This window comes from Apium graveolens, chromosome 4 (assembly GCF_009905375.1).
Source record: "Apium graveolens cultivar Ventura chromosome 4, ASM990537v1, whole genome shotgun sequence".
Lineage (NCBI taxonomy): Eukaryota > Viridiplantae > Streptophyta > Magnoliopsida > Apiales > Apiaceae > Apium > Apium graveolens.
The window spans coordinates 274,266,254-274,278,790 of NC_133650.1; the positions used below are offsets into that span (position 1 = coordinate 274,266,254).

General features: G+C 32.3%; 1 protein-coding gene across 7 annotated transcripts; it reads right to left on the reverse strand.

Moving 5' to 3' along the window:
- Positions 1-838: 838 nt before the first annotated feature.
- Positions 839-3,809, reverse strand: LOC141721013 (uncharacterized). Of its 7 annotated transcripts, none has more exons than XM_074523748.1 (7): positions 3,648-3,809; positions 3,018-3,561; positions 2,825-2,947; positions 2,513-2,564; positions 2,124-2,210; positions 1,378-1,455; positions 839-1,130 (listed from the first exon to the last, which is right to left on the reverse strand). In XM_074523748.1, the coding sequence occupies exons 4-7, from the start codon at positions 2,543-2,545 to the stop codon at positions 990-992; spliced, it is 339 nt and encodes a 112-aa protein (XP_074379849.1). In that variant the 5' UTR covers positions 2,546-2,564; positions 2,825-2,947; positions 3,018-3,561; positions 3,648-3,809; the 3' UTR covers positions 839-989. The 7 variants fall into 6 exon arrangements, 2 of the variants coding, with proteins under 2 accessions (XP_074379850.1, XP_074379849.1); XR_012574632.1 differs by having other exon boundaries at positions 1,378-1,435; positions 3,018-3,523; XR_012574630.1 differs by having other exon boundaries at positions 1,378-1,435; positions 2,861-2,947.
- Between the last annotated feature and the right edge of the window lie 8,728 nt (positions 3,810-12,537).

Consider the following 12,537-nt stretch of genomic DNA (forward strand, 5'->3'; position numbering starts at 1 on the left):
AAAACACAAAAGTACACGAAACGTTTGTACACGACACGGAACGTTGTCAGGTCTAATTATAGGGCAGAAGAAATTTATTGTACGGTAACTATTCACTAAATATGTTCTTGGTATTCTAAGCAGTGAAGTCATATTATCTGGATAGTCGCGATATATTGAGAAGTATCCCTCACGATGAGAATAAATAAGATTAATTTATTAATTATATTTAATGAGTTAAATAACTCATATAAATAATAATAAAATGGTTTTATTATTATTTATTTCTATTACCGGCTTTAATATTGAACCTACAGGGTCACACCATAAAAAGAATAATTTATTGGTGGAGGAGTTAAATTAATAATGGTCGGTCATTATTTATTTATGAAATAAAAAATTGATTAGCAATTTTTATAATTAATGAAATGTCACTACGCCATAGATGGCTTTAACCACCACCAAAAATGTGTTGCTAAAGACCCCTAAAAATGTTGTTATTGGCAAAAATAGGTCTATTGCAACACTTTTTCGGTGTTGGGTCTAAGGCCGTCACTATAGGTATCTAACCTTACATCAGTGTTAATCTATAGCAACACATCAAAATATTTTGCTATAGATATCAATTGCAACAGGATTTTTAGAGTATAGCAACACAGACTTGGTGTTGCAATAGGTACAATAACTGACAAAATATGGGCCCCACCAGTGGGCCCCACATGTACGCCCAAACAGTGGGCCCCACATGTAAGCCCCACATCAATAGTTTTTAAAATATTCATATTTAATAGTTTTTTGTTTAGTTTTCTTTAAACTATTATAAATATAATATTAATTAGACAAATATTTATATCCAAAATATAAAACTCAAATTAAATTAATAAATATAAAACTCATGAATCATTACAAAGATGAATCATTACAAAGAGTTGAACCGAATTCTATAAAAATTACATTCTATAACAACTATAACAAGTTCTATATCATTTACAAGTTCAGTGATGGTACTTCTAAATACAGTTGAAGAGGAATAAAACACATCCAAGACTATACAGCTTGCACTGAATTATATTATCAATTATTCCAGCAGTGTCACCAATCTTTAAAGCCCCAGCTTGAATACCTCCCACTGTAGCTGGTCCAAGAACTACCTACATATAATAATAAAACAAATTTAGAATTTAAATCTACAAGTACAACATGTTAGAGGCTGGGGGGCAGTTCGCCTCGCCTCTTTAATCAACGCAGTGATGTCATCTATCAAGTATCAAATACAATAAAAAAATAAATACGGATGTATTCTAAGCTGCAAATATCCAGAACTCAAAATACAATAACTACACCAACAAGCTAACAAATAATTAAAATTCTACAAGCAATTAAATACATATACCATACCTCCTGAAGCAACAAGCCATCCAAAGTATTATACACCCTGACCAAAGTCCCCTTAGTACTGACAGTAGCAAGAAAGGACTAATTATTCCACAATTAAATCAATTCAAAAGCCATAATTATTTTAATAAGGAATACAAAAATCAACATAACATGATAGACTTGGCACCGAAATAAGGTATATATAAAGGACTATTCATATTATTGTTGAAAGAAAATAGAATAAAATAGCAAGTGTTGATGGCATTATAAATTTAGAGTTGGTATACAAAAGAATTAGTCTGTTAAGAAACAGTAAATCTATATCTAGATAAAATAATCTATTAACTTTTTTACCATTTATCTTCAGGTATTATTATGCTTCAATAAAAGGCGAAATAAACCTCGAATTCTTTTAAAACCACAAAACTGAACTGCTTAATTAAAACCACAAAACTGAACCACTTAATTAAAACCACAAAACTGAACCACTTCCCATAAATAAACAGCAGAAGAGTACTACATTCTAAATGATTGGCACAAAATGATTGTAGCAGCTATTATATATTACCGACAACTATAGCCTGACATTTTTTAACAAAAGGGTAAGGTACAATAATAACCAAAAATCAGTAGGATATAAAACCAAAAAGCTATGCTTCCTAATTGAGACTACTATCCAGTCTGATCTACTCAACTCATAAATACCAATTATCTTGCAAAAGAAACATAAAAGAAAATAAAAGTAAGAGCACAATGTCAGCAACAACCTCGATATTTGGTATGAGCTTAAGAATTTGATCAGCAGTCCTGCACCCATTTAGAATAAGAATAGAGACAACAGAAACATCCAAGTCCTGCAGATGGTTCAGTTAGCATTCAATTCGTAAATAAGAAATCCCCATATTTTACTTAATTAACTATTGGATCTGAAGAGTTGCACGGTCCTAATCTGTATTTGAAGAAATGAGATACTTTTACAGCTTAGCTATTATATAAAAACTATAATTTCCCTCTCACTTTATCGTCTTCCTCTTTCAAGTCTGTAAAATCAAGTTTCATTAAGAGAGAGAGCGAGCGAGGGAGGGAGGGAGGGAGGGAGGGAGGGAGGGAGAGAGAGAGAGAGAGAGATTGTAGTACAATTGAGCTGCAAACAAACCTGTAACTCCATACAAACTGTGAGAAGTAGCATTAGTCCATATCACAAGCACCTGATATCCAAGTTCCAAAGGTAAAATAAATAGTAAACCAACCCACAAAACAAAAATCACCCACATTAAGATCTTGAGAGCCCATTTCACAGATAATAAAAACAAGGGTATTCTCTTATTACTTTTTCTCACATTGTCACCTAAAAGAAGAGGCTCATAAGCTGATTTCTCAGTCATTTTTCAAATACAAAACAAAGGCCTTTCCTTCAATAGTTATATGTACTTTGTATGTTTATATGATCAAGAAAAGATGTTCTCACCACACAATTCACACTTGTTGTGTACACTACACTCACTGTTTAGTGTACTTGAGGCATTGTAGGCGGTGCAGGCATGTCTGTCTCAGTATCAGGGCAAGAGCCTCGTCATCAAACCCAACTTGCCTACGGAAACAAATATTAGCAGGTGTATGAAGCAACAAACAACTAGTTATACAGGAACGCAATGACATACCTAATTCGGAGGCAGCTAATCGTATATACAGATCTTGTCCATCATCTGTGTAACCTCTCATATCAGTAAGATCACCAAACCACAACAAGCATCCACTTCCACCTCCTATGTGATCTGCATTCGAATATGCCATACAAGAGCAGTTGTTCAAGTATCTCCGTTCATATTCAAGCAGGCTCCTATTCATGTCATACCATGAGAGTCGTGTATCTGGCAGTTTCAAACCCGAAACCTTCACAAAACCATCCCCATTCTTACAATCTAGTTGAGTATTTAGAGCATACCCCCCAGACCAATATGCTGCTGACCAGGCTCCAGGAAAATTGGGATCAAACCATTGCATACATTCACATTTAGGTGCTTTATTAAAGTTACAAACACCATTTCCACCGCACAATCCATAACTATCGCAATCATTAACCTGGAGAGACAGAGAAATTATCCACTGCCGTGTTTCTTTGTTCCATGTCTGGCGTTGTAAACGACCCTCTGGAGTCAATTTGGTTCTTGCAATAGCAGATTCAGAAGTATTGGTGAACTCAAACTTATAAATCAAATCACAAATTTATACAGAAATTAATAATTTGTGCAATAAAGAATTAAGAGAGAGAGAGAGAGAATTGAAAGTACCAGGAGCATAGGATTGAAGAAGAGTGTTGACGAGAGTGGAGAGGCCCATACGAGTGAGATTAGAAGGAATAACAATAGTAGTATTGGGAGCTTTGAGAGAGAGAGAGAGAGAGAGAGAGACGGGGGATCGGCTGTCTAATGAGATGTGTGATGTTTGTAGGGTTAGACGATCGTTGGATTATTTTTAATCTAAAGGGGGATAAGGGGTTATGGAAATTATGGCCCTTGCAGGGTGTTGGGCTGGACTTTAATCCACCAATAAAACAAACAGGAGTATGTGTAAACAAACAGCAGCCCAGCCCATATCAATTCATTTTTTAATTTTATAAATTTTATAATATTGTTTAAATCATACACATTATGAATATTATCATTCATTTATTAAATTAATTAATTTATGAAAAAGTAATAGTAATACAGGGTGTTATTTTTTATAAAATATTTTAGTGATATCAAGTAATTTTTTTAATTTATTAAATTAATTATAAGAATATATTCATTTAATTTTAAATTATAATAAAATATTTCAATTTCTAAAAATATACGAATAATTTATTTATATTTTGGGATTTCAATTTCCAAGAAACTCTACAAACTATTTTATTCGTATTTTAAAGATAAATTAAATTTTAAATTCAATTTTAAAAAATATTCAACCACTTATGGCAACACGGTCTATGTGTTTCAATAGAGAAGACATCTATGTCAACACCAAAGATTTATTGAGCTATTGCAACATGTTATTATGCCTATCGCAACACCAAAATCTGGGTGTTGTGATAGGGCCATAATTTCATACCTATTGTAACGTTTTCTAAGGCAACATCAGGAAAAACCGTGCAAATTAAATTAAGATGCTTTCTTAATATTATTAATTAATAATTTAATTTGTAAAATTAAATTATGGAGAGAATTATTTTCTAAAGAGTTTAGAAAAAGAATTAATGATTAAAAGGAATTTTAATTATTAATTAATGGATTAATCAAGATTTAATTTTATGAAAAAATTTCAGCTGAAATTTTGTCTATAAATACACTATTATAAATCGTATTTGCCTAACCCTAATTTTACAAAGAAAAGAAAAGGAGGCAACCTTAATTCTCTCTCGGTCTATTTCTCTCTCAATTGTTTCGATCTCTTGGTGGATACCGGTAGAGTGCTTCACACTTTAGGAGCAGCTGCTAGGAGTCTCTATACTTCATTCTTAGATTGCCTTCAAAGGTTAGTAATCCATCCATAACAATATTCATGAGTTGTATACATATTATATGGGTTTTATGTGATTTAATTGTTATCTATGCTTCTGTGTGTGCGATAAAACCCAATAGTTGAAGTTCCTAAGCCCTCCCATATCCACATGTCTCCTACTTTTGTCCAGTATGATGAGAATTTGTCTAACAAGCTCAATAATTTTATAGATGATGTCAAGGATGAGAGACAGAGAATTATGGAGAGGTTGGATAAGATTGCTGCAGATCAGAAGATTCTTAAGGATGTGTTGTTGGGTATTGCTACTCCATCCAGACCCTCTTATCTTTCTAGTGCATTTCCCTGCACTTCAACAAGAAGATTGTTATTCCTAAATAATCTAACTAAGAATTACAGAAAGGGGGTTGAATGTGATTCTGGCTTCTTTTTGGATTTTAAGAACTGTTTTACCTAGAATATATAACTGTGTTTGATTTAGCTAAGGTATGGAATGAAAGTATTGAAGAAATCAAACACAAAGTAATCAAATACAAGTATTTAAAAACTTTCCAGTGCATTGAACTTTTCCACCAGATATATATATATATACATATATATATATATTTGAGAACTCTGCTATGTTGTTCTACTTGCTACCCTTGGTTTATATATCACCAAGTTACATAATAAAAAGACAAACAAATAAGACAAAATATTTCTTAGTCTAATTTCATGCTTCTTCATTTCTCTATCCAGTATCTTTGAATATCTTCAGTTTAGCATGAAAATGGAAATGCTACTTTGTTCTCTAAAACCTATAAATAGGCTTCCACATTCCATTTGCATACAATCAACGCATGTGACTGTCAAGTCACGATCAACTGCTTTTAAATTTGATCATCCGTTGAAACTCTATGGGATCATCCGTTGAGACTTTGTTGGATCATCCGTTGAGAGTCTGGTTGAACATCCGTTGAAACCTTGTGGAACATCCGTTGAGAGCATCTTTATAGCATTTAACTCTATTTTACTTATACAAGATTACAAGACATCTAATATTTACAGTTAGTCAACCTATCTTGCATATCAATCTAGTAGTCAACATGACTTTAAACATTCTACAACATCTAGTTCTCTAAGGCATTACAATATGCAGAAATGTGCTACTAAACTTATTAATACATAAGCTATCCTTTCAACGGATGTTAAAATGATCATCCGTTGAAAGCTATAAATTTACTAAATTAAATCTACTAAGGTGTTTTATTTAATTTATCATCAAGTACACAACATATTCCTAACAAAGATCAATGGATAATATCTTGGCTGCTGCTGCAAAATAGTATGACATGCATTTTCATACTACTTCTACTGCCACCAAGGATGCAGAGCTTACCAAGGAGGACAAAGACAAGAATAAGGATGAGGATGTTGAAGATAATGCCTAAACTTCACTTCTTTTTAATGATTAAGGGAGAATTTAGGAAAACTATTTGTTATTTTATTTTTAAGTACTTAATTGATGGTTTATGTGACCTTATTTGGTTTAAGTGTTGATGTGTTTGAACTTGGTGATTTAGTTCACCACTAGGTATTTCTGAATTTTATCTGGGTTATTTTGGTTTAAATGACTTGAATGTGGATTAACTTAATCTGATTTGATGATGTTATAATTTTTTATATATATCTTATGACCAGATGATATACGATTTAGGGGGATTATCATATACTTTCCTAAAAGTTGTGTAATCATCAAAAAGGGGGAGATTGATACCCTTATGATTTTGATGATCACACTAATAGTTATCTAACATGTTATCTTATTTATATTTAAGCAAGCTGATTGAAATTCATATAACTATTACTAACTTTGTTTTGCAGAAGTATATATTAATCTATCAGCAAGCTAACAAAGTTTTGACAGGTTTATCAACGAGCTTATAGTTATAGCTGGAAGATATTAAGGATAAACCAAAATTGTGGTTTTTGAGGAAACATATAGAAATGAGTTTTTGTAAGGATTCTATGGTATATTTAACGTGTTTATATATATCGGAGCTCCTCAAATGTTCAAACACATTTTTTTTATAAAAACCATTTGCTATTTTCTAGGAAGTTGTTAACAAACATTTTATCCTAACAACTTTCTTATCCGGTTGGTATTTGAATTTAAACTAAAGATAAAAGTTTCAAATCTAATCTAATATATCTTATCTTCAGTTAAAACATATTTTAGATTACATTAACATTCAATAATAACAAACTAGCCGTGAGACTTGGTCAAGATCAGGAGTATTATTGTTTTAATTTGAAAGTTAACTTAGTCTATAAATACTCTCGGGTATACTTTCTTTTGAGGTTGATCCACGAAGTATACACCATACCATATGAGAAAATACAACTTGCATTCATTGAATATTCCTTTTCTAAGCTCTTATTTATTCACGTATATCTATATTCATAAAGTTCATAGTTTTAGTTGTAATTTTCATTTAAACTTGTATAGTTCAAGGTGTAAATATTTTTTGCTGAGTAGTTGAGCTTGGATAACAAGGGCTCAGGGAGTTATATTGCTAGAGAAGGCTATACAGGTTTGGTATAGGTCTTAGAGAGCAATTTACTCAAGGGAACATGTATTATCAGCAAGCTACTATCAGGAACAAGGGATAAAGGGAGATATATTATTGAATCTTGTAATCGTATCATTTTAGTGATTAAATAATATATTCTCTTATCAAGTTGGTAACGGACCAGGACGAAGACCATTAGACATAGGGGTCGGACCTGACTAAAACTCTTTGTGTTATTCACTTGATGTTATTTATTCTATGTATTGCTTATCGAGTGTCAACTTGATGACAGTATATATTTGAACTTAACAACAAGATATCTGACAATTTGATAAATATTTGGTAACATATTAAAATCGGTTTTAGTTAGCCATAACACATATTCCCCCCACTAGGTGTGGAATTTCAATAAGGCCCTGAAGTATTGAAAACAATTTCTTTTACCCTTGAACGATAAAAGAAGTAGTATAACTCGATCGGTCTAATTAAAAAAAATCAGAATTTCACCGGCAAAAAAGTATAATTTTGAAATACAAGAGCAAATGGATATATTCATATATTGGTGGTCGGTGGGAACCTTAAACTTGTAAAAGGTTATTAAATCTTTTTTTTACTAACTAAACACCCTAACACACACCCTTTTATTAAACAAGATTTGGACGCTGGACATTTAGAAGTTACCATATCTATTTCCTTCATAATTTTTAGTCAATAAAATTTTGCATTACTCTATCATTTTTTTCAAATCTCCCCTCTAAATTCTTTTCTATTTTTTTATTTCATTTATTATATTGAACTTCATTTCAGCACAAGCAAACAAGAACAATTTTAATTCGTCTATGTTTCAAAACAAAATTATAATGAAACGTGAAATTTAAAAAATACTTTTTTAAGTCATAATATGAAAAATATTGAGAAACAACTATGAATTATTTTCTAAATTAGAAATAAAGAAAAATAATAATTTTACTTCTTATTTTTTTTCAGCATAGATGAAATCACATTACAAAAAAAATTATTTAACAAACAAAATACATGAGACTTTTATAAAAGTAAACATTCCTCACATCTTTATTTATTGGGCTTAAATCTCAAAATAGTCACTGAAGTGAAGGTCACGTATTAAAAAGACCATTCAAGTTAATGGGGCTCGATGACATAACTCTAGCTGAGAATAATGACAGCCCGTTATTCAACGTCTTTGACTTGACGGGAAACGTTACGAACCTAACGGCAAATACAGATGGCATGCCATGGCAACATGTGTTAACATACGCATCTTTCAAAGAATAATGTTTATGTTTTAAAATAAAAAAAATAAATACAGATAGTCATAATCAATTATACGTGTATCAGATAGAAAAGAGTGTGAATGGAGAATTGGGGAAAACCCCTAATTGGAGAAATCTACTGAAAGGGTTCAACTGAAGGGGTGATTGGAAGAACATTGCGTGGAGGAGTTTGAATATCATCAAGTCAAGTTCTATTACTACAATCCAAGGTATATTTTTCATCTTAACGAACCTTAGATGTCTTGACTTTTATATATCTGTAAGTATGTTCATATGTTTAGATCTGTACAAATATATGTTATTTTATGTATTTTTCAGCATGTCTACTACTCTTTATCTTCACCATCATGGTGATTTTACCCCTCCACCTAATATTACTTATGTTGGGGTAAAACTGAAGTTATTACAGACTTTGATAGTGATACGCTGTCCTTTCGTGACCTAGAAGATTTTTCCAAAAAAGATGATTATGATGTGAATGCTCTTGTTTACTTTAGTGTGATGGGTATAGTTTTACTGAAGTTACTAGGGTAATATACGATGGTGTCTGTGAGGGATTTGGTTACTTTTTCTAAGCTGTATGGTAGGATTGACTTATATTTAGATCATTTCAACCGTGATGACCTAATTGATGTTCCGCAAACCCCTAGATAATTTAAAATAAAGTCAGGGTTTGAGGAGAATAATGTAAATTGAATGATGGAAGAAGAAACGGTTGGGGATAACAGTGATAATCGGGATGATGTTAATGATGGTATGGATTATCTTGATGACCCTGAGTATAGATTTGTTAATTAAAGTGAGGAATCTGATGATGATGATGATAGTTTAAGCCCTGATAATTTATGTGACAATGATGATGAATTGCATACTATTAGGCAAAATGGCAAGAAATTTAAGGATAACTTATATAATTCTATGAACATACCCAACAAGTCTCCTAGTGAAGACTCTGCTTATGCATCTCAAATTATGAGGTCTCTCTCATCCTCAAGTGAGGATGAGAACGTAATAATTGGATATGTTGGTCCACCTAATCCTAAGAAAAGAAGAATGTTGAAGAAACATGGTAGTTCTGATGGGGTTCCAAGGTTTGCAGTTGGTTAGAAATTTATGAACATGGCTGAGTTTAGGGAGAATGTGAGGAGGTATAGTGTGATTGATAGAAGAGGGGTCTGATTCATTACTAATGATGGTAGAAGATGTCAAGTGTCTTGTGAGGCAGACTATCCCTTCTACATTGGTGTAGCACGGACAAAGATAGTTACACATGCACCATAAAAACACTTATTGACATACACTTGTGCACTAAGCCATATAACAAAATGGCATCAGTTAAGTATTTGCGTAAAATTTTTGGGGATGGGATCAGAAAGAACTCTCAGTGGTCATGTAAGAGATGGATAAAATAATAAAAAATGAGCTAGAAATTGAGGTGCCTAGAATTAAAGTTTTCAGGTTAAGGAAAATGGCAATAGAAGGAATTGTTGAGAGTCTTAGGCAGCATTATTCTAAAGTGAGGGATTTTGGTCAAGAGGTGTTGTTAAGTAATCCTAAAAATACTGTCAAAATATAAATAACTAGATTGAATCCAGGGGATCCTGTGAAGTTTAAACGAATTTATGTATGCTATTATTCTCTCAAAGCTGGTTGGAAAGCAGGGTGTTCAAAAGTTATAGGGCTGGATGGTTGTTTTCTTAAGACTGTTTGTGTTGGTCAGCTCCTATCTGCTATAGGTAGAGATTGAAACAACCAAAATATTTCTAATATGTTATATTGTTGTTGAATCTGAGAATACAAATTCTTGGAGGTGGTTTATTACTTTGCTCAAGGATAACTTAGATTTGAATGATGGTGCTGGATTGAAAATCATAAGTGATCAACAAAAAGGGTTGAAAAATGTTATGAAAGAGCTCCTGCCTGTTAGTGTATACTGAAAATATTTATTTGAAGTATGTACATTTATTTCTGGCCAGTTTATTTGAGAATCATTTGAATATTTATATGTTGTCTAATATTATATATTGTGAACAATCTAGTATCAAATGGGATACAGAATATTAGATTGTTAAATACGGTTATATAATATAATAAGGTTCACAGCACAGGTAGTGTTGGACAATCCACTGGTATGGCTGTAGTATTATTTAGATTAGTTTATATTGACTAATAAATAATGCTAGTATACTTTGTGTATATTGAACATGATCAAATTTAGAATTGTTCCCTTAATACTGATTAAGAAGGAGAACTAAGATTCTATGTTATTATTAATGCTTAGGTTCTTAATCCGGAAATAGTAATTGACACGTGTATATTATTTACATGCTTTGATTTATATATAAAATAATTCTTTTGAATTATATCATTATATTTTGGGTGATGGAATTATATACATGGTGGATATTATTTATTGAAGGAATCCATGTCCTGATAATATTCGGGTTAATGATGTCCCCTTGAAAGCTCAAAAAGATTTAATTATGTGAAACCCTGCAGGTGGAATTTATTCTGGCATAATTAAATAAAGGTTGAGTGGATGATCAAGGATAAAAGATATTAATTAAATAAATTATCAGTAATTTATTTAATTAATGGACATATGATATTTTAAATATGGGGAATTTAATAAGAAAATATTATTGGAACCGAATTAATTAAATTACGGTATTAGAAAAGGTAGTGCAAATATTAATTCTTTAGTGGATTGAATTAATATTTAATTACATTGGGCTAGGCTCAAGATGTAATTAGAAGGCCCAACCTAATTATCCATGGTCCCTATTGTAGCCTATATATATTCTTATTCTCTTCTTGCTTGGAAATTGTGTGAAAACATATTGTAGCCACCAAGGAGCAAGAAGAGAGGATAACTTGAGAAGACGGAGGCCACACTTCGCTCATGGGAATTTGGGAATACAATAGAAGAGCGTGGAATCAACCATTAACAAGGTAATCCACTTTTCGAATTCTTTATCGTAAAACGTAGTAACACCCTAAGTCCGTGGTTCCCAACAATTGGTATCAAGAGCCTGGTAATGGGTTCTACGTTTTATGATATAATGTCTATGTCGTAATTATATATGCATGTATATAGTGTTTTGCTTGTATTGCTTTTGATGCAGGTTGTTAATCCACTATTATGGCCATGTATATTTTAATTATGTGTTTGGATCTCACGTGGTTTAATCGTGGTTAATTTTTGTTTTGGTTTCCACGTGGTTTAATCGTGATTGTAATTTACACGAGGGTTGATCGTGTTAGAATAAATTTTACAAAATTAGTTTTGTATTAGATCTATTTTTTTTTGTAATTATTCTGGGTATTTTGTAATAGTTATGTGCGATCGGAAATCAAATCCGGTAGTTTTTTGTTCCGCTGTGCGATTACAAGGGACTACTGGGGCTGCTGGGGCTGCTGCGGCAGCTGGGACTGCTGGGGCGGCTGCGGCAGCTGGGGCTGCTGGGGCAGCTGGGACAGCTGGGGCAGCTGGGGCTGCTGGGGCCGTCGGGGCGCGCTTGGGGCAGATTTTTTTTTGAGAGCTGGATTTTTTTTCAAGGGCCATAATAGTGGAAAATTTATTTTAATTTTTTCCATTAAATTTTAATTATTGCTTTAATTTATTGATTATGTGTGTCGTTAATTATGTGTGTAATTCTTTTAAAATTGCATGTTTAACTTAATTAGGACGACATTGTTATTCCCAGTGGACTAACAATGAGATTTACAGAAGGGGGAGTTGAATGTAAATCTCAAAACTTTTTCAAGTTTTGAGCAATTTGTAAGACTAAGTGTTTGAGTGATCAAATGTGTGTAAATTACTTGGAGCTGATGCAGAC